At 35.5% G+C, this 21,287-nt stretch overlaps 1 protein-coding gene and 1 long non-coding RNA gene across 2 annotated transcripts in view; one reads left to right on the top strand and one right to left on the bottom strand.

Annotated features, from left to right (window-relative positions):
* Positions 1 to 19,099, bottom strand: part of LOC149476383 (uncharacterized) — a 145,841-nt gene extending 126,742 nt beyond the window's left edge. Inside the window, exon 1 of the long non-coding RNA XR_016317879.1 lies at positions 18,991 to 19,099. This is a non-coding gene — a long non-coding RNA (uncharacterized LOC149476383). The remainder of the gene's footprint in view (positions 1 to 18,990) is intronic.
* Dgk (diacyl glycerol kinase 1) overlaps positions 1 to 21,287 on the top strand; it is a 78,838-nt gene that overhangs the window by 44,049 nt on the left and 13,502 nt on the right. The window contains exons 4-11 of the mRNA XM_089712166.1: positions 13,304 to 13,377; positions 15,825 to 15,936; positions 17,143 to 17,254; positions 17,714 to 17,878; positions 18,769 to 18,891; positions 19,133 to 19,257; positions 19,590 to 19,666; positions 21,079 to 21,239. Of these exons, the coding sequence (XP_089568292.1) occupies positions 13,304 to 13,377; positions 15,825 to 15,936; positions 17,143 to 17,254; positions 17,714 to 17,878; positions 18,769 to 18,891; positions 19,133 to 19,257; positions 19,590 to 19,666; positions 21,079 to 21,239 (949 nt within the window). The remainder of the gene's footprint in view (positions 1 to 13,303; positions 13,378 to 15,824; positions 15,937 to 17,142; positions 17,255 to 17,713; positions 17,879 to 18,768; positions 18,892 to 19,132; positions 19,258 to 19,589; positions 19,667 to 21,078; positions 21,240 to 21,287) is intronic.

The following is a 21,287-nucleotide window of genomic DNA, read 5'->3' as shown; positions in this document are numbered from 1 at the left end:
CATGCTAAGACTAATAGGAGCGGCACAATGCGGGTAAAACCGCGGCGTACAGCTAGTACTAAAATAAATTATACAATTTCTGTAAATTTTAAGTTGTTTTTTTACCCTCAAAATAAGGAACTTAACACAACAAGTAATGAAATAAAATTCAATAGTCTAAGTAATTGAGCAAGGTTTATTTTATGGCGAAATAGTTAAGACATAAAATCCAATAGCTGGTAACAAATGGTGGCCATTATTGCTGTGGGGAACCGGGACAACGGTCCGACATTTTGGTGTAGGGTGACCATGTTTCATAAAAAGAAAGGATTAGTTGTTTTCTACTTGTTTAGAAGATATAAAGAGATTTCTGAAATATAAAAAAAAAAATATCTGGGCTATAGATCATAAAGCTGGGTAAAAACCTTTTCTGAATACAGCACTTTCAGAAAATATTTACAAAATATAAATATAATTGTTTTAATTCTATCGTGTTTAAACTTGTCTGTAATTATTATTTTTATATTGTGAACTTTTTCCTGTTTAATGAAAGTTGGATTTATCTATCTATTGAGTTTGAGTTTGAGTTTGAGTTTGAGTATTTAATTGATGAGTCACAGATGAGTCATATTTTTTTTTTGTGTGGTGTCTCTCAATGTTAGCCAGAAGGGCTTCTACATTTTAACGCGGACGCGGGGGTGAACTGAAGGCTCACCCTGGTAGCGACATGCACAAGGGCGTCCCCCCGCCACGGGGACCACGAACCTCGGCTTGAGCTGTCGCTTGAGTGGAGGAGGCCAGAAGGGCCCTAATCGGACGGGACAGATGAGTCATATTTAATAGGATATGAGATAAACATAATTAAGACGTCTGGTCTCTTACTTGCTTTATTACGTCCTGGAATACCACAGTCAATGTATTTACTTGTATCTTATCTTAGTACTTAATGGTATGGATAAAAAATTAACTCGACAGAGCGAATTGATTTGAAAAATTATTTATTAACATATAGTTAAATACTACATTATTACTGATTAACATTACCTTTATTTTATTTGAGGGGTTGGTAAATTTTTAATTCAAAAATACTTCACTCTTTACCTGTACAGAAATTATTATATACGGATTTTAATTTATTTTGTTTGTATGAATCGCATTGGATAAACTATAATGATAGAAACGGTTCTGTTGAATAAATATATAATGTATTTGGGAATTGTCCCAAACTCTATATAAATTATACACACCCTACAAATCACAAAGAAGCCCTTATCGTTATCGTAAAGCGGAAGGCCAAAGGAGTCAGATTAGGGCGGACCCACTCTAGTGATTTCCTAAGTTTTGGTAAAGAAAGTGTACGAAAAAGGAGCGTGTGTGCCGAGCACACGTGTCAGAAGTGAAACTTCTTGGCAAGATTCAAAGATACTCAATGACGTGACGGTTTGGCCATGACGTAACCTTGAAATTTTACTCTCAACGCGCCTTAAGATGTTTCACTTCAATAAATATAGGCCATTATTTAGATTTCTTAGCTACAACTTTTTTTGTTTTATATATTACTAGCGACCCGCCCCGGCTTCGCACGGGTGCAATGCTGATACTAAATACACTACAGAAAAAACGTTGTATAGGTATAAATAATTTGGAAAATCCAAAAGTGCACGCCTCAATTTTTTTTTAATAAATATTTATTAATTATTATTTTTGTTTATTTAATAACAATTAAACCACATCGAATCAGACCCTGAAAAATGAAAGGGTTCTATTCCTGAGCATACTCAAGCGTAAGAGAAAAAAAAAGACTCGATTAGTAAAGTATTTCGGTCGCTATCGTGTTAACAAGAAAAAGGATCCGCACATACAGACACACGGACGTCCAAGACAGAACTTTTTTAAACTGTTTTTTAACTAGTTTAAATAACAAAAATGACATCAAAAATATCATGAACGTTAAAAATAGTGTTTTTTATTAATATGTGTGTGTATGTATTATCTTAAAAGTGCAATGTATGATACATAAAGACATTTTAAGTTTGAAAAATCAGATGTTTTGCGCGAAGTGACAGTAGTACCCACCTCAACGCTTCGCTTATGAGGCGTGCAAAATTAAAAACATAGCGACCCGCACCGGACGGCCGCGGTACCGCCGCAAACGCTACGTCCCGCAATTTTTAAATCTGTAATATCTTCGAAAATATTCACTTATATCATACGGTGTAAAGGGCCATATAGATCTATATTAAATGAACAATGTATTCAAGGTATTTAATTGGTTAAGGATTAATGCTGTATTGGTTAAAATCGCTTCGAAAATTAGCCATTATTTGTCGTAAAAAGTAAATGACAAAAAAAAGTTATTGTGGGTTATCCATAAGAGATAGACATATACCATCGCGGACTTTTCTGTAGACCTTTTCAATGTGTATAATACTTAGTACATTATTTTGATAAAACTCGTAGGGTTCAGCCTGCGTTTGCAATGTACGCGGAAAAAATGTACCTAATTTTTTACGACATCACATTGGAAACCTCGAAAAAAACAGTACTTCTCCACTATTTAATGGATGTTATTATACATATAAACCTTCCTCTTGAATCACTCTATCTATTAAAAAAAACCGCATCAAAATCCGTTTCGTAGTTTCAAAGATTTAAGCGTACAAAGGGACATAGGGACATAGGGACATAGGGACAGAGAAAGCGACTTTGTTTTATACTATGTAGTGATTTTTGTCTATGTCTCTGTGTGATTTCCAATAATGAAAAATAAAATAAATATTTTTCAAAATCCTGCCACTTATAACAAAAAGAGATCTTCGAATCACTAACGTAACTAAAGTCCACAAAAACCTTCCCATTTAAGAAAATCCTACCAAAATCTCACAATCCCTTTGTTGTTGTTTATTCTACAGATAAAAGAAAATACGTTAACAAAATTGCCTTTATTCTTATTCCATAGATACACAAACTCATAACACCCCTCGATTCTGAAGTTTATAGCAAACTAGCGGTCCGCCCCGGCTTCGCCCGTGGTACATATGAAAATTAGATGTTGGCCGATTCTCAGACTTACCCGATATGCACAGAAAATTTCATGAGAATCGGTCCACCCGTTTCGGAGGAGTATGCAGACTAACATTGTGACACGAGAATTTTATATATGTATAAGATAAGATTAGCTTTCGGCAAACGGCATCGCCCTTTTTTTCAAAGAAAAAACACGCATAGTTCCCTTTCCTGTTAGATTTCCGGGATAAAAGTATTAAATTATTAATCCAAGTTAGCCTCTATGTGTAAGCCAAATTTCATTGTAATCGGCTCTGTAGTATTTTCGTGAAAGGGTAACGAACAAACATGAAACAGAGTGTACCTAACAAACATCCATACACACTCACAAAATTTTCGTGATTATAATAAAAGTATGATGAATATGAATGATGAATTAAAAAATCTAAAAAAAATCTAATCTAAATCATGCAAAATCTGTTCGTTTTAAGTCGGTCAAAAAATAAAAGCGTGTTAAAAATATCCTTTATTTGTTGACGGTACAGTTTATTCATTCGTCTGTAAAGTCATCAATGTATTTTGTATCATCTTTTTCCGCCCCATTAAAGTGTACTCATTGTGTGTGCGTACATAATAATATGTACCATCAACAAAAAAACTATATTATTTTAGAAAAAACACGCTATAATAGGACATACTCATGAAATTGTAGTGTCAGCGATCGTTGGTTTATTTTGACACTAGATTTCCACGTTTTCAAAGAAAACCCCGCATAGTTTCCGTTCTTGTAGAATTTCCGGGATAAGAATTAGCCTACGTCTTAGTCTGGGTCTTCAGCTACCTACATACCAAATTTCATTGCAATCGGTTCAGAAGTTTTTACGTAAAAGAATAACAAACATCCATCCTCACAAACTTTCGCATTTACGATATTAGTAGGATAAGTGTAGGGCATGCAGAACCGAGTCCGGTTCCAAGATTTTGAAACCCGGTTCCAAATCGAGCTCAGAACCGGGTAGAACCGGGTTACCCGGTTCTTTTATTCGGAAAAAAATACGAAATAAAACAAAAGTAAATGTAAAAGTACCTGATGGGCCTTTTATTTTACGCGGCTTGTGCCTTATTTTATTAATTTAATAAAGAAACAAAATTTCAATACTTATCTTTATTAATCAGTCTTATAAAAGTACTTTGTTATCATAATATCACATATAAACTTAAAACTTATTCATCAACTGCAAACTGTAAACAAAAAAACCGGCCAAGTGCGAGTCGGACTCGCACTCCGAGGGCTCCGAACAAACCTATTTTTTTCATAATGTAAAAATTTATGTTTCTAGCAATTTTTCCTTTATCTGTGTTATAAGACGTTACTTTTACCAAATTTCAAGGCTCTGTGTTCATGAGAAGTACCCTGTAGGTTTTGAGTTCCATGTAAATATCGAAATTTGTGAAAAGTTTCAGCATTTACGGCTGTATCTTTTAATGCGTTGGCTTGTGAGTTTGACTTCTTCACAGCATCAAGGGACCGTAGACTTGAGTATTCGATATAAATTTCGGCTTAAAACCAAAAACAAAAACATGGCTGGACCATTATGTGAAACAGTAAAATCAACAACTTTTCAAATTCACGACAAATCTAATAAAAATATTTCTGTAGCCTTTATTATATTTTTGTCATTTTCGAAGCCAAATTTTTTTTTGGTCTACATTACAGAGTTGCAAACGATGCTCGAAGACTTGAGCGATGCAAGCCTTAGGGGTTGGACTTACGATGAACATGACCAAAACTAAGAGCACCAAAACCACCATCATTGTCGAGGGTGGGTCAGTTGCATATGTCGATGAGTATACCTATCTTGGCCAAATCGTTTCTTTCCAAGCAAGACAGGATAAAGAAATTCGTAAACGTATTGAGAACGCTTGGAGAAGCTTTTGGTCGATGAAAGAGCTGATGAAAGGAAAGATCCCTCTTTCACTAAAGCGAAGACACATGGACATGTGCATCTTACCCATCCTCACCTACGGTGTACAGACTTGGTCATTGACTGATCGCCAAAAGTTCGCACTTGGGGTTTGGCAAAGATAGATGGAGCGCAGTATTTTGGGCGTAAAACTTACGGATCGCGTCCAAAATGAGATACTGCGCTCAAAAACACAGATAATCGATGTAGCTCATAAAGCTGCTGAGCTGAAATGGAACTGGGCTGGCCATGTTTGCCGAATGTCGGAGGAGTTGTGGGCAAAAATTACCACTTTGTGCATCCCCAACAAGGACAAAAGGCTGCATGGCAGGCCCAGAACAAGATGGCGGGACGAGCTTGATTCCCATTTAGCAGATAGGAGCAAAATTGCTCAAAATAGGGAGAAATGGATTATGGGAAGAGAGGCCTTTGCTCAGCAGTGGGACAGCCATGGCTCATAATAATAATAATAAATACAACCGTAGGAAACCTATAGCATCTAAGGTTATAGTTAGGTTATATAGAGCCAAGATTGAGGCGTGGCACGAAAATTCGCGATGCACATGAGTCTGACGTTGCCAGATAGAATAAATTTGTTAAAATAATGCAGCAAAATATAAATAATACTTTGTATTTTAATATTTTGGTCGGAACCGGGAGAACCGGGTTTCATATTATTCAGACCCGGTTCTAAAAATCATCAAAAAACCCGGGTTTACCCGGGTTTTTCGGAACCGGGTAAACCCGGGTGCATGCCCTAGATAAGTGCGTGCAAAATGAAATAATCAAATCAAGTCAAAAACAACTAAAACACGTTTTAAACATAAAATTGCACCGATCCTTGATAATTTGTGTTTTGAATTAAATCTGTCCATTTCAAGACAAAATCGAGTGTTAAGGGAGTCGTTGCATACAAACATACAGATGAAGCTTATAAAAGCGTGTAAAAATGGCATACAATTAATTTCCATATTAAATTGTAAGTTGTGACAGTAAAGATGGCATTTAAAATCACCGTATTAGCTTAATAATAACTACAGTAATAAGTTTTTAATTACATTCTATTTATAAGTCGTCTCGTCAAGGCTTTGCCCGGGTTTTCCGGGATGAAAAGTAATATTATATCTATGTCAGTTAGGAATCGAATTTTTCTTTAACAAATTATATAAACAGGCGACATTTTGTAAAGAAATTGTTTTAAGTTTTACAAAACATTCTTCAAGGTTCTTGCTAACTCAAAAATAACGAAAATTACATTCATTATTAATGAGAAAGACGGATGAATCATCTGTCTAGTCAGATAATATTATAATAACAAAAAAAGAGCGTGTATGCTTTTTTTTTTTTGTGTGGTGTCTCTCAATGTTAGCCAGAAGGGCTTCTACATTTTAACGCGGACGCGGGGGTGAACTGAAGGTTCACCCTGGTAGCGACATGCACAAGGGCGTCCCCCCGCCACGGGGACCACGAACCTCGGCTTGAGCTGTCGCTTGAGTGGAGGAGGCCAGAAGGGCCCTAATCGGACGGGGAGCGTGTGTGCCGAGCACACGTGTCAGAAGTGAAACTTCTTTGGCAAGATTCAAAGATACCAAAATCGTCGCCTCTCCACGTGACGGTATTGCCATGACGCGACCTTGTTTCTCAATTCACTTAAAATACAGCTTTAAATTCAAATGACGTAGGTATCTAAACACAAATAAAAAAATATTTGACTTTCAGTACCGCTTTCAAATACACATTTAAACTCATTCGTTGCAGACCGTACTATCAATGCAATTTGAACCTTAGTACTAGGAGATAAAGTTGATTTTCTAACAGTTTTGTGCTGACCTAGTGATATTTACATGGCCTGCAAAATAATTATTTAATGAAGCCTCCGTTGGAAGGATCGATCGAAGTTTATTATTTGCGATGAATGTATGGATATTGCTTACTAATAACATGCAAATAAATGCTTTTTTTAAATGGGTAAATCGTGTTTAGAGCTCTTATCAAAATTTGTTTAGTAATTTAAAAGCTATAATAGATTATAACATACCTACTTTACACAAATAGGTAAATAAAGTTATCAAGTCTTTTTATTAGACCTAGCTAGCTACTGGTTATTATTCTGTGCCTTCACTGGGGTTCGAACCCAGTACCTACCACCTCTAAATGTACAAACCACTGTACCAAAGAATAAATTAATTAGACCTAGCTAGCTACTGGTTATTATTCTGTGCCTTCACTGGGGTTCGAACCCAGTACCACCTCTAAATGTACAAACCACTGTACCAAAGAATAAATTAATTAGACCTAGCTAGCTACTGGTTATTATTCTGTGCCTTCACTGGGGTTCGAACCCAGTACCACCTCTAAATGTACAAACCACTGTACCAAAGAATAAATTAATTAGACCTAGCTAGCTACTGGTTATTATTCTGTGCCTTCACTGGGGTTCGAACCCAGTACCACCTCTAAATGTACAAACCACTGTACCAAAGAATAAATTAATTAGACCTAGCTAGCTACTGGTTATTATTCTGTGCCTTCACTGGGGTTCGAACCCAGTACCACCTCTAAATGTACAAACCACTGTACCAAAGAATAAATTAATTAGACCTAGCTAGCTACTGGTTATTATTCTGTGCCTTCACTGGGGTTCGAACCCAGTACCTCTAAATGTACAAACCACTGTACCAAAGATTAAATTAATACAAAACCGAAACCGATACATCAACACAAAAACATAATCCTCCTTTGTAAAGTCGGGTAAATTTATATTCCTCCCTAACAGCTAATACATAAACATATTCCATGAATACAAATTAGGTTTTACCAAGATCAATATCGGTGTTTTTGATGTTTTTTTGAACACACATACATTGGCGAAGCGTTTGTAGCAAATTGCTATGGATTAGATAAATTATTTCGTTTTTTGTGAGAAAGTACGTGTTTTTTTGGTATTTTTAGGTGTTCTGAGAAATTTTCGTTTAAGTACAAAGGACTTTTTGTACTTAAAAAAAACTTTGGACGTCTAAAATTTTAGTGTTATGTGGCATTCGTATTACAAGTTCATTTCAGATAACTTGTAGTTAATCAAAATCCTAAATGCTACATTCGTTTTGTTAGGACACGAAAAAAAAATTGTCATGTCAATCATGATGGAATCGCATTTGAAATTCGTATCTTTAATTTTCAAAACAATACTATTTATTATTCTGTGATAATGTACTTACCAAATCAGCAAATTTAGAAACAACTTACAGCAACTTACTATTTAATTATAATACACTAGCGGTCCGCCCCGGCTTCGCCCGTGGTACATGTTTACGTTTTCTCTACATAAGAACCATCCTCGTACTTTAAGGAATATTATAAAAAAAGAATTATCGAAATCGGTTCAGCCGTTCTCGAGTTATGCGCTTACCAACACATTTTGCGATTCATTTTTATATATAAGAAGAAGAAGATTATAATATCACCTACTTACTTACATATTGTAAGCAAAGAAAATCGATTAATTATACACATATGATATTCATCGTCTCCACACCCCACTAGCGGGAATCTCGCTTATGACTTATAATTTAAATTCAAATTCAAATTATATTTATTTGCAAGAATGTAGTTACAAATTATAGATGTTTTAATTACAATATTATGTGGCTATTACATTCTACCCATTGGGTGTGCAAACATTGAAAAAGAAAGTTGATTAGTCTAATTATGAGTGATTTCCCCTTTTAATGGCATCATGCTTCACAGACTACACACTTCAATGTGTATTTTTAAGTATTGTAGTAGTATTGTAGCATATAAGTATTGTATAAATTGTTTTTCATTATGTACGTGTGAGGCTATGTGTCATTAAATAAACGTTTTTTCTTTCTTTCTTTCTTTCTTTCTAATTATTTAAATGTATGGTTCAAATGCTGTTTATAATCTACTAGCTTTCCACCCGCGGCTTCGCCCGCGCAGTCCCGTGGGATTTCCGGGATAAAACCTATCCTATGTCCCGGGGTAAAAAGTAGCCTATATCCTTTATCGTCCTTTATCAAAATATCTCTATACCTACCAAATTGATTCAGTAACAGACAGGCGTGATTGAGTAACAGACAGAGTTACTTTCGCATTTATAATATTACTAGCGGTCCGCCCCGGCTTCGCCCGTGGTACTTATTTCGCAATAAAAAGTGGCCTATGTCCTTTCTCGGGTATCAAAATATCTCTATACCAAATTTCATGCAAATTGGTTCAGTAGTTAAGGCGTGATTGAGTAACAGACAGACAGACAGAGTTACTTTCGCATTTATAATATTAGTATGGATGTGCTATTTATTAAATAGGTTTGAAGTTGGTGCCGAACATTAAGCACTTAGTATTAAGCCCGTGCACCGACATCAAACCTTTTTATTAAATAGCACATAATATAAATAATAATTATGTAGCAAATAATAATGTCAAATGTTTTTTATTTCTTACTTTTCCGTTTTTGAAGTCGGTTGTTTTTAACGCACTCTTTATTAGTGAATATTAAGCTTTCCGTGCGATTAGAGCTTTTTATGAAAATTAAGCTCTCCGTGCGATAAGAGCCTTTAATGAAAATTAAGCTCTCCGTGCTATTAGAGATTTTTGTGAAAATTAAGCTCTTCGTGCGATTACAGCTTTTTGTGAAAATTAAGCTTTCCGTTCGATTAGAGCTTTTAATGAAAATTAAGCTCTCCGTGCTATTAGAGATTTTTGTGAAAATTAAGCTCTCCGTGCGATTATAGCTTTTTTGAAAATTAAGTCTCCGTGCGATAAGAGCTTTTTGTGAAAATTAAGCTCTCCATGCGATTAGAGCTTTTTGTGAAAATTAAGCTCTCCGTGCGATTAGAGCTTTTGTGAAAATTAAACTCTCCGTGCGATTAGAGCTTTTTGTGAAAATTAAGCTTTCCATGCGAATAGAGCTTTTTGTGAAAATTAAGTTCTCCATGCGATTAGAGCTTTTAGTGAAAATTAAGCTCACCGTGCGATTAGAGCTTTTTGTGAAATTAAGCTTTCCATGCGAATAGAGCTTTTTGTGAAAATTAAGCTCTCCGTGCGATTAGAGCTTTTTGTGAAAATTAAGCTCTCCATGCGATTAGAGCTTTTTGTGAAAATTAAGCTCTCCGTGCGAATAGAGCTTTTTGTGAAAATTAAGCTCTCAATGGGATAAGAGCTTTTTGTGAAAATTAAGCTCACCGTGCGATTAGAGCTTTTTGTGAAATTAAGCTTTCCATGCGAATAGACTTTTTTGTGAAAATTAAGCTCTCCGTGCGATTAGAGCTTTTTGTGAAAATTAAGCTCTCCATGCGATTAGAGCTTTTTGTGAAAATTAAGCTCTCCGTGCGAATAGAGCTTTTTGTGAAAATTAAGCTCTCAATGGGATTAGAGCTCTTTGTGAAAATTAAGCTTTCCGTGCGATATGAGCTTTTTGTGAAAATTAAGCTCTCCGTGCGATTAGAACTTTTTGTGAAAATTAAGCTCCGTGCGATTAGAGCCTTTAATGAAAATTAAGCTCTCCATGCGATTAGTTTTAAGTGAATATTAAGCTTTCCGTGCGATTAGAGCTTTTTATGAAAATTAAGCTCTCCGTGTGATTAGAGCTTCTTGTGAAAATTAAGCTCTCTGTGTGATTAGAGCTTCTTGTGAAAATTAAGCTTTCCGTGTGATTAGAGCTTTTTTGTGAAAATTAAGCTCTCCATGTGATTAGAGCTTTTTTGTGAAAATTAAGCTTTCCGTGCGATTAGAGCTTTTTGCGAAAATTAAGCTCTCCGTGCGATTAGAGCTTTTTTGTGAAAATGAAGCTTTCCATGCGAATAGAGCTTTTTGTGAATATAAAGCTTTCCGTGCGATTAGAGCTTTTTATGAAAATTAAGCTCTCCATGCGATTAGAGCTTTTTTGTGAAAATTAAGCTCTCCGTGCGATTAGTGTTTTTTGTGAAAATTAAGCTTTCCGTGCGATTAGAGCTTTTTGCGAAAATTAAGCTCTCCGTGCGATTAGAGCTTTTTGTGAAAATTAAGCTTTTCGTGCGATTAAAGCTTTTTGTGAAAATTAAGCTCTCCGTGCGATGAGACTTTTTTGTGAAAATTAAGCTCTCCGTGCGATGAGACTTTTTTGTGAAAATTAAGCTTTCCGTGCGGTTAGAGCCTTTAATGAAAATTAAGCTCTCCATGCGATTTTATGCGGTTATCAATTCGGCCGGTATATTTTTTTTTAATGTATGTATGTACACCGATTACTCCGAGGTATCTGAACCGATTTACGTAATTCTTTTTTTGTTCGATGCGGGATGGTGTCGAATTGGTAAATTCTTTTTTTCGGATAGGCCCAGTAGTTTTTATTTTATGAGCATTTTTGTCTGTACTCGATGACTAAGTTGATATGTAGCAAGTAACATTGATTCACTTCCCGGTAACCGATTGAGCTGAAATTTTGTAAACGTATGTAAATTTGATAGCGATGAAACATTATCATCACATAGAGCTGATTTGATGATGGAATCGGAAGGTGGCCATAGGAACTCAGTAATATATTGACTCAACTTTATCGAGTTTGGGCTCGTTTGATTCGTGTTGAAAAATACACCAAAAAGTATTAAATAAAAATAACTGCGTTAAAAACAACCGACTTCAAAAACGGAAAAGTAAGAAATAAAAAAGATTTGATATTATTAACTACTACATAATATTATTGTACATATTTCGCAATAAAAAGTGGCCTATGTCCTTTCTCGGGTATCAAAATATCTCTATACCAAATTTCATGCAAATTGGTTCAGTAGTTAAGGCGTGATTGAGTAACAGACAGACAGACAGAGTTACTTTCGCATTTATAATATTAGTATGGAAATATCATATTGAAAAGTCTACGCCCGGGTTGATCCGGTAAAAACACGCATCTATACCTACTAATATTATAAAACTGAAGAGATTGTTTGTTTGCGCGCTCTAATCTTAGGAACTACTGGTCCCAACGCGGGTAAAACCGCGGGGCACAGCTAGTAATAAGATAAACTCATAAAAGTATGTTTTGTCAACGATCCTTGATATGTGTATAAAGTTCGAATTAAATATGTGTATTTGAATTTTGAAGCTTATTAAAATCGAATCTAAATGAGTCGGTACATATCTCTTATATATAAAATTCTCGTGTCACAATGTTAGTCTGCATACTCCTCCGAAACGGGTGGACCGATTCTCATGAAATTTTCTGTGCATATCGGGTAAGTCTGAGAATCGGCCAACATCTATTTTTCATATGTACCACGGGCGAAGCCGGGGCGGACCGCTAGTATCTCTGTAAAGATAGCTTTCTAATAGAAAAAAATAATAATAATAAGTAGTTAAATCATGTCAATTAAACAAACAAAAGTGCCTGAAACTTTTCTCCTGTGTGACATATTGTGTTAACATGTATTCTAGGCGAAAAATCTCACAATATTCAGATTATTCAAGTGAAACTTCTTTATTATTTGGAAAAAAATTTCGTGTAACATTTTTCCGTTACGCGCCATCTTTTTCTTATCCCTACCACGCGGGATTCGACGTATTTCTGTAAAATTGCATATAGTAAATTATTTTTGAAAAATAAGGTCATAAAGAAGTTTCACTTCTTACGTGTGTACAGTGTACACTAGTACACGCACACATTTTTTTTAACAAAAACATCAATACAACGCGTCTAATAAATTCCCTAGAATTTAGCGTGTTTTTGCCCAACTAAAGCCTCCAAATGATTACTAAAAAAAGATCGCGAATTACGGCCGTCGTTAGGCGGCGGTTGCTAGGCAACGTCGTTGCTATGGGTTGCCATAAGCGTTCCCTCCCACGCTTAGAGCAAAATATTCTTACTCGACCTTCTCTGTAAGTAGGTTGAGGTCCTTTAGAGGCTTTGTATTTTATGCTTTTGTTTGTTGATTTTAGATGTTTATCTGTTAATTGTTAAATGGTTAAAATCATCTATAAATAATCTAATTGAGCAGCTTTGTTCTTTTGTAGCAATTTCTTTCTATAACCTATCAAACGTGTTATCAAAAAGAAGATTACTATCCCTACTAATATTATAAATGCGAAAGTAACTCTGTCTGTCTGCCTGTTACGCTTTCCCGCTTAAACCTCTCAACTGATTTTGATGAAATTTGGCACAGACAATCTTTAGACCCTGAGAAAGAACATAGGCTACCTTTTATCAAAACACCACGCGGGCGAAGCCGCGGGCGGAAGCTCTTAAAATATAAAAAAATAAGTTAAAAAGTGTTACTTTAACGTATTTTTCTGATAATAATTATTTTTTCTATAGATACTGACTTATTACTGCAAAATTAATAATAATTGTTTGTTTGTTACAGGACATCGACTATGAGGGATTCAAGTGGTTTTTGGACACGTTTCTCGAAGTTTCCACGCCTGATGAACTGTCAAGGTGGGTTTTATTGACGTGACAACGTCTTATAATTCGATAGAGCCGGCTGCACGCACGAAAAAACATGACTCATGCGGCGTTACCTAGCTCTGAGGCGTTCCATGGGCTTGAAGTGCAAGCGAGAGCGCGGAACGAGCGACAAAGAAGCACAATCGGACGTTGTCACGTTCAACTATCGTCAGTAAACCAACTTTACAGACAACAATTTTTTTTTAAATAGAGTTTTTTGTATGAAAATCTTTGATTTATTTCTATACACTTAAATAGCTACTTTAAAATAAGGTGATTTACCAAATACAATGTTAATAATAAATCATGGTATTACGACAAGGTAACAATTCTAAGTAAGTACAGTCAGCAAAGAAGGAAAAGAAATTTCATCGCAAAGAATTCTCAAGTCGCGTTTGGGCCGTACTTTTTCCCACTTTTAAAACATTGTCTACATTTCTACATTTACAAATAAATCATTTATTGCACGTTTTTGGGCAATAAATGATTTATTTATTTAGTAGTTACTAGCGACCCGCCCCGGCTTCGCACGGGTGCAATGCTGATACTAAATACACTACAGAAAAACTGTGAACGTTGTATATAAAAACATAGCGGCCCGCTCCGACTTCGTACGGGTATAAAATAGATAGCCGGGCGGGCGGCCGGCCGGTACGGCCGCAAACGCTACGTCCCGCAATTTTTAAATCTGTAATATCTTCGAAAATATTAACTTAAATCATACGGTGTAAAGGGCCATATAGATCTATATTAAATGAACAATGTATTCAAGGTATTTAATTGGTTAAGGATTAATGCTGTATTGATTAAAATCGCATCGAAAATTAGCCATTATTTGTCGTAAAACGTAAATGACAAAAAAAAGTTATTGTGGATTATCCATAAGAGATAGACATATACCATCGCGGACTTTTCTGTAGACCTTTTCAATGTGTATAATACTTAGTACATTATTTTGATAAAACTCGCAGGGTTCAGCCTGCGTTTGCAATGTAAGCGGAAAAAATGTAATTTTTTACGACATCACATTAGAAACCTCAAAAATAACAGTACTTCTCCACTATTTAATGGATGTTATTATACATATAAACCTTCCTCTTGAATCACTCTATCTATTAAAAAAAACCGCATCAAAATCCGTTGCGTAGTTTCAAAGATTTAAGCGTACAAAGGGACATAGGGACATAGGGACAGGGAAAGCGACTTTGTTTTATACTATGTAGTGATCTGTTACTACTACTAACTACTAAGTAGTAAACATTTGAGCCAATTCAATGTTCTAAAATAAATCAACGAAATATCAATGTTTGCGCAATGAAATATGGCAGTGCAAAGCTAATAAAATCAAATTGTTTATTTGCATGAAGTCTATTAAATATTGTTTTGAAACTATTCATTCAGAACAGAGTCAAATGTTTTGTTTTATTTTCATTTGCAAATATTGTTATTTTGTTAATATGGTTTTTAAATATGAATGATCATTGGGCATTTCGAACTTTTACCATCACACACTCGGTTAATCTTAAGAATTACCTTAAAAGTAAGATGTGAAAAGAAAAAAAGGGATTTTAAACAGAAAAGCTTTCAAAGAGTAAGATGTGTTACCATCGGGCATGCTACTTTTAAAGAAAACTAGCTTTACGCCCGCGGCTTCGCCCGCTTTGTCTAACTATACTAAAACCTTCCTCTTGAATCACTCTATCTATTAAAAAAACCGCATCAAAATCCGTTGCGTAGTTTTAAATATTTAAGCATACATAGGGACATAGGGACAGAGAAAGCGACTTCGTTTTATACTATGTATTGATGATACGTATAGGGTTGCCAACTTTTTTTACAAGAAATAAAGTATATTCAGGTCTATGAAGATTATTAAACAGTATTTTAGCAAAACAAACAGTACATATTTATTGTAGTGTGCGCCCTCTGACTAAATAAAAATAATTCTAAATGTAACACATAATAATGTGTCTGCACTTAGATGCTGAAAACAGTATTTTGTATAATTTTTTTTTGTTAAACAGTAAAAAGTATAATTTAGTGAAAAACAGTAGAATACTGTTTAAAACAGTATAGTTGGCAACCCTAGATACGTATCTAATGAAGACTATGTAAGAAGCTTGTAATATCGACAGTAAGCACATTATTGATACCAACATTACCTACCCACGATAATGACAAATAAAATGCCAATAATAATGGAGATGGTAATGATATTAATTATTGTTATGATTTATAATTGGTAATAATCGAGAAACTGATGGTAATATCAATTCTCATAGTAATTGCCTTAATAATACTAGATAAATGATTAATGAAATATGCAGTAATAAATATTTAAAAACTCTTTAAAAACCAAAAGATAAACACAGAAGACCCCAAAGCGACATCATCAGAACATGTTTTTCTCTTTATTTAAAACAAAATGTTTTTTCCAGGCATTTATTCCTGTCATTCGTTCGGCGGGACAAAAGGCCGGCGTTACGAGAAATGGCGGCCGCTAGTTCGACTGCCGCCTGCGCAGCTGTCACCGCGCATGGTGATCATTCGGTATATAATGTTTTATATTTTATACTAGCTGTGCCCTGCGGTTTCACCCGCGTGGCTCAGCTCCTGTTGGTCTTAGCGTGATGATGTATAGCCTATAGCGTTCCTCGATAAATGGGCTATCTAACACTGAAAGAATTTTCATGAACGAGAACGCGCTAATCTCAGGAACTACTGGTCCGATTTGAAAAATTCTTTCGGTGTTAGATAGCCTATTTATCAAGGAAGGCTATAGGCTACATATCATCATGCTAAGACCAACAGAAGCGGAGCAATGCAGGTGAAACTGCGGGGCACAGCTAGTATTATAGATAAAGAATGCCAAAAAACTTCTAAGAGACATAGACGGTTGAGTCATCGAAAATCATATCGAGTGTATGAAGGAAAGCATAATAATAATAAAATCATCTTTATTTGGTTCTCACAACATTAAAAAGTTACAAAACTCAATTATACTACACAAAGAGAGGATAACGTTGTGAGAAACTGGTGCCTGAAATAGACTAAATAGAAGTCTGAGGTACAGGTCACCAGCCCCCCTCGCGGATATCATACAAAGTAGGTTAATCAAAGTTTACGCACCTAAATAATGGATAAAAGTATACAAATTTTACCAGTAGACAATTTTACTGTAAAAGAAAAAAAAATAAATAAATAATACTATATAATACAAGAAAGAATAAAAAAAAAAAAGAAAGCAGTTTATGAACATTATCAAAATACGATATTCATTCAGCTAAGGGAAATCTTGCTCAAATGTAGCAAAGAACATTGCACATTTAGTGCAAAGTGCAAACTAGATTTCAGCCTGCGGCTTCGCCCGCGTTTTCAAAGGAAACCCCGCATAGTTCCCATCCCCGTGGGATTCCGGGATAAAACCTATCCTATGTGTTAATCCAAGTTAACCTCTATATGTGTGCTAAATTTCATTGTAATCGGTTCAGTAGTTTATGTGTGAAAACCATACATACATACATACCTACATACAAACCTTTCCTCTTTATAATATTAGTATAGAAGTATAGATAACATCTGTTATCGCGTAAATGTTTATCCACACACAAATTTTCATCTTATGGTATCTTACGACCTTTGCAAGGCTCCATCTCTGTACTAAATATTATCAATTTCGGTAAAAATACTTGGTCATAAAAGCATATTTAAATAATAAAAATATCTACAGTATTAGGTTATGTTCCATTGTTACAGGGTAAACTAAGTCTGGCCTCAAAGATCCACGGTCTGGCGGAACGTCTGCAACAGCTGGGTAAAAGTTCTGGAGATTCTCTTGATGGAGACAAGGGTTCTAGAAGCAGGACTGGTGAGGTTTCTTCAGCTATATATTCGTCTGCTCTCATAATGAATATTCTTTCCTTCATTTTTATTACTCTTATTATTGATGATTCCTATGTTTCCTGGTTGTTTTTTCAATACAAATTCATTCAAATAAACGAACATACTCCGTAAAATTGATGAGAATTGTTTTGCTTAAATATTTACGTAGTTTATCACAGTGCAGTGCCTTCCACATCACTTCATAACTACATAGTAAAAAACAAAGTCGCTTTCTCTGTTTAAAACTACGCATCGGAAATTGATGCGGTTTTTTAATAGATAGAGTGATTCTCGACGAAGGTTATGTAATAAGTAATTTATTAGGTTTTGGACAAAGCGGGCGAAGTCGCGGGCGGAAAGCTAGTAATAAATAAATATAGATTTAATAATGTATCTATCACGTCTACGGAATAATTATAAATAATGGGTAAACATATTTTTTCAGGGAGCGTCCACCCCATGTTCTCAGTAACAACCCATCCATCTTATTCCTCCCATGAGCTAGGGGTTGGTCGGAACGAAACCAGCCCCTCACATAGCCAGATGTCCAGGAATTCTAGTAGAAAGAGTAGCAATTCGTTGCGGGTTAACCAGTCTACTAAAATTGAAGGTTTGTACTTAAAATTACATTTTTCTACCATTCTATAAGGAGGAGCTGTAATTTTGTGACAGAAAAAATAATGAATTTTAGGCTTATAGGTCTATTTAGATAGGTTTCTAGCTAAAGTTGGACATTATTTAGGTAATATTCAAGTTTAGGTTCATCGATGCAGTAAGATTGATATTGTTTGGTTAATGCTGCAATAGAACCCAGATGTCCAGGAATTCTAGTAGAAAGAGTAGCAATTCGCTGCGAGTGAACCACTAACCAGTCTACTAAAATTGAAGGTTTGTAGTTAAAATGAGACGTTATTTAGTTTAATTATCAGGTAGGCATTTGAAAGATTTGGAAGAAGAGAAATAAAAATTATAAAACAGAATCTGAACTATTTTACCAATCGAAATTTACTTGGTTTAAAGTGTATGCAGACTCTTATAATATTTGTGCATCTAATGCTATGTACCTAAAATACCAAAAATTAAATTTGTTACGTTTATTTTGCTTTTTTCATCAGTCGTGGGCATTATAATATTTTCTTCATGAAATCATTCCTTGGTTACAAAATTAATCATATCATCAATTCAATCAAGGCTTAATTTTTCACAAACGGAAATATTTTCTAAGGTTTTCACTAATAACAACTTATTATTATTACATTTACTACACTAATCTTCAAATTACCCATACTAAATCCATACTAATATTATAAATGCGAAAGTAACTCTGTCTGTCTGTTACTCAATCACGCCTAAACTACTGAACCAATTTGCATGAAATTTGGTATGGAGATACTTTGATATCCGAGAAAGGACATAGGCTACTTTTTATTGCAAAATATTATGTACCACGGGCGAAGCCTGGGCGGACCGCTAGTTAACCATATTCCCAAAAATTTTCAGATTACAAGCACCTAATGCGTCGTTCATCAACTCTAGAGGTTCACACCGCTAGAGTGTCTCTCAAAGACATAGTCTGTTACCTGTCTTTGCTTGAAGCTGGTCGACCGGAGGATAAACTTGAGTGTAAGTACAATGCACGTATAATCATTGTTAAAATTAATACGTGTGTCACTCGGGGACTGCCGCGGTAAAGCTATTGCATGCTATGCCTTTAAGCCACACCTCCGTGCCCGTCCCCGTGGGGAGCGTGAGGTTTTTCGTTACGGAATTTCTGGATTCGGTCGCCGCGCTCAAGGCCCGCGATAGAAGCTATGCAATAGCTTAATAAATAGTTAAACTATTGATTTAAAATGTTATTTTCCAGTCATGTTCCGTCTCTACGACACGGACGGTAATGGCGTGTTGGACACCAATGAAATGGACTGCATTGTGAATCAAATGATGACAGTCGCGGAGTATCTTGGCTGGGAGACTTCTGAGTTGAGACCTGTAAGTATTTTTGGTTTTGTGTGTATTTTATGTTATTTCCTGCCTTCCAATCCAGAGGTCGTGGGTTCGATTCCCACCCGTAAATATTTGTGTGATGAACATACATGTTTGCTCTGTGTCTGGGTGATAATTATCTATATAAATATTTATTTAAAATTATATAATATGTATGTTTATCAGCCATCTGGTTTTCATAACACAAGCGAAAGCTTAGTATGGGATCATCGTGCCGTGTGTGAAATTATCCTGATATATTTATTTAGTCTGATTACCTTTGTTAATAAATTGTGTGTTATTATTATTGTTATTGTTAATACGTTTATTTCTCACAGATTCTTCAAGACATGATGGTAGAAATTGACTATGACGCGGATGGAACTGTGTCCTTAGATGAATGGAAAAGAGGAGGGTAAGTTAAAAAATTATATTAGTAGAGTTTGTCTAATCTAAAAATGAACGCCCCTCCACTAAACTTAATTGTTTCAATGTGTGAGGACAAATAATTATTGAACCACTTTATATGTGTGCGCGCGTCGATTCTACTGCAAACTTTGACACTCGCGCACTGATTTGTCAACTAATCGGGCGATCAGTTCAGGTGCCTAGCATTGTATGGCGGGGAGAGCGCGCTATGTACGGAATGACACGCCCGTTCTGTCGTGCATCGCGTCATTTATGCACTAGTTGGCCAACTGGTCCTGTCGTTCGGGCATGGACAGGACTGGAGGACTGAACGACCAATGAGGCAGACCAATTTGTGTGTATTGCGTCTATACACGTATTTTAATGTGAGCGTAAACACAGTGGAGGGGCGTTCATTTTTAGATTAGACAATCTCTACTAGCGGTCCGCCCCGGTTTCGCCCGTGGTACATATTTACGTTTTCTCTACATAAGAACCATCCTCGTACTTCAAGGAATTATCGAAATCGGTCCACCCGTTCACACGTGATGCCGTGACAACGCGAACGCGTTTCATTTTTATATATATATAGATGTACGAATGTTACAAAAATATGTAAATCGATAAAAAATAAAAGCAAAAAATACGTAAAAATGTGTAGATAGGTTATTAGCGCTCTGCAAGCGAAGTCAAGATGTGGCAAATTAGCCACATTTTACTTGAGTTGTCTCTTTTTCGCTTACATAGTTGAATCATGCCATCAAAACATTAGATCGATAGAGAATCAAGCCGTTATATTTCAAATTGCAGTCATTTTGTTTTATACAAATGATAATTATAGTATTTTCTTCTGTTATTAAGAATTTAAAACCCCGTGTCAACCATACCAAAAGACTAGGAGACGCGATAAGCCAATACTGCCACATCATATTACATCATATTATTATACTAGCTGTGCCCTGCGGTTTTACCCGCAGTACTCCACTCCTGTTGGTCTTAGCGTGATGATAATATATAGCTTATAACCTTCCTTGATAAATGGGCTATCCAACACCGAAAGAATTTTTCAAATCGGATCAGGAGTTCCCGAGATTAGCGCGTTCAAACAAACAAACTCTTCAGCTTTATCAGCTTTATAATATTAGTATAGATAATATCATGAAATAAGTGAAGGTAGTTCACAAATAGCAATTGTTGAATGACCGTCAAAACGTATAACGTATAACGTCTCCTCCTGTCCACGTTCGACTCGCTTGATAATAATATAATTAATTTATTAATTATATTATTTTCCCGACGTTTCGAACACTTTACAGCGAGCGTGAAATTGTTCCAAACGTCGGGAGAGTAAAATAATGAATAAATCGCGTTTAAAATCCGTTAAAAAGTCTTTTAATTTCTAAAATTATTATATTCCAGTATGACAACAATACCTCTGCTCGTACTACTGGGTTTGGACACAAACGTGAAAGAAGATGGCGAACACGCGTGGCGTTTGAAACATTTCAACCGACCTGCGTATTGCAATCTGTGTTTGAACTTGCTGGTCGGTTTGGGGAAAAAAGGACTTTGTTGTATATGTAAGTAGGGTTATATTTGCTTGCAGTTTCGATGTGAGTTATGACGTT

Source organism: Colias philodice, chromosome 28 (assembly GCF_061535455.1).
Source record: "Colias philodice isolate Cphi_HAF_F1 chromosome 28, ilColPhil1 Martin Lab GWU primary, whole genome shotgun sequence".
Classification (NCBI taxonomy): Eukaryota; Metazoa; Arthropoda; class Insecta; order Lepidoptera; family Pieridae; genus Colias; species Colias philodice.
This window is presented reverse-complemented; position numbering and strand designations above follow the sequence as displayed.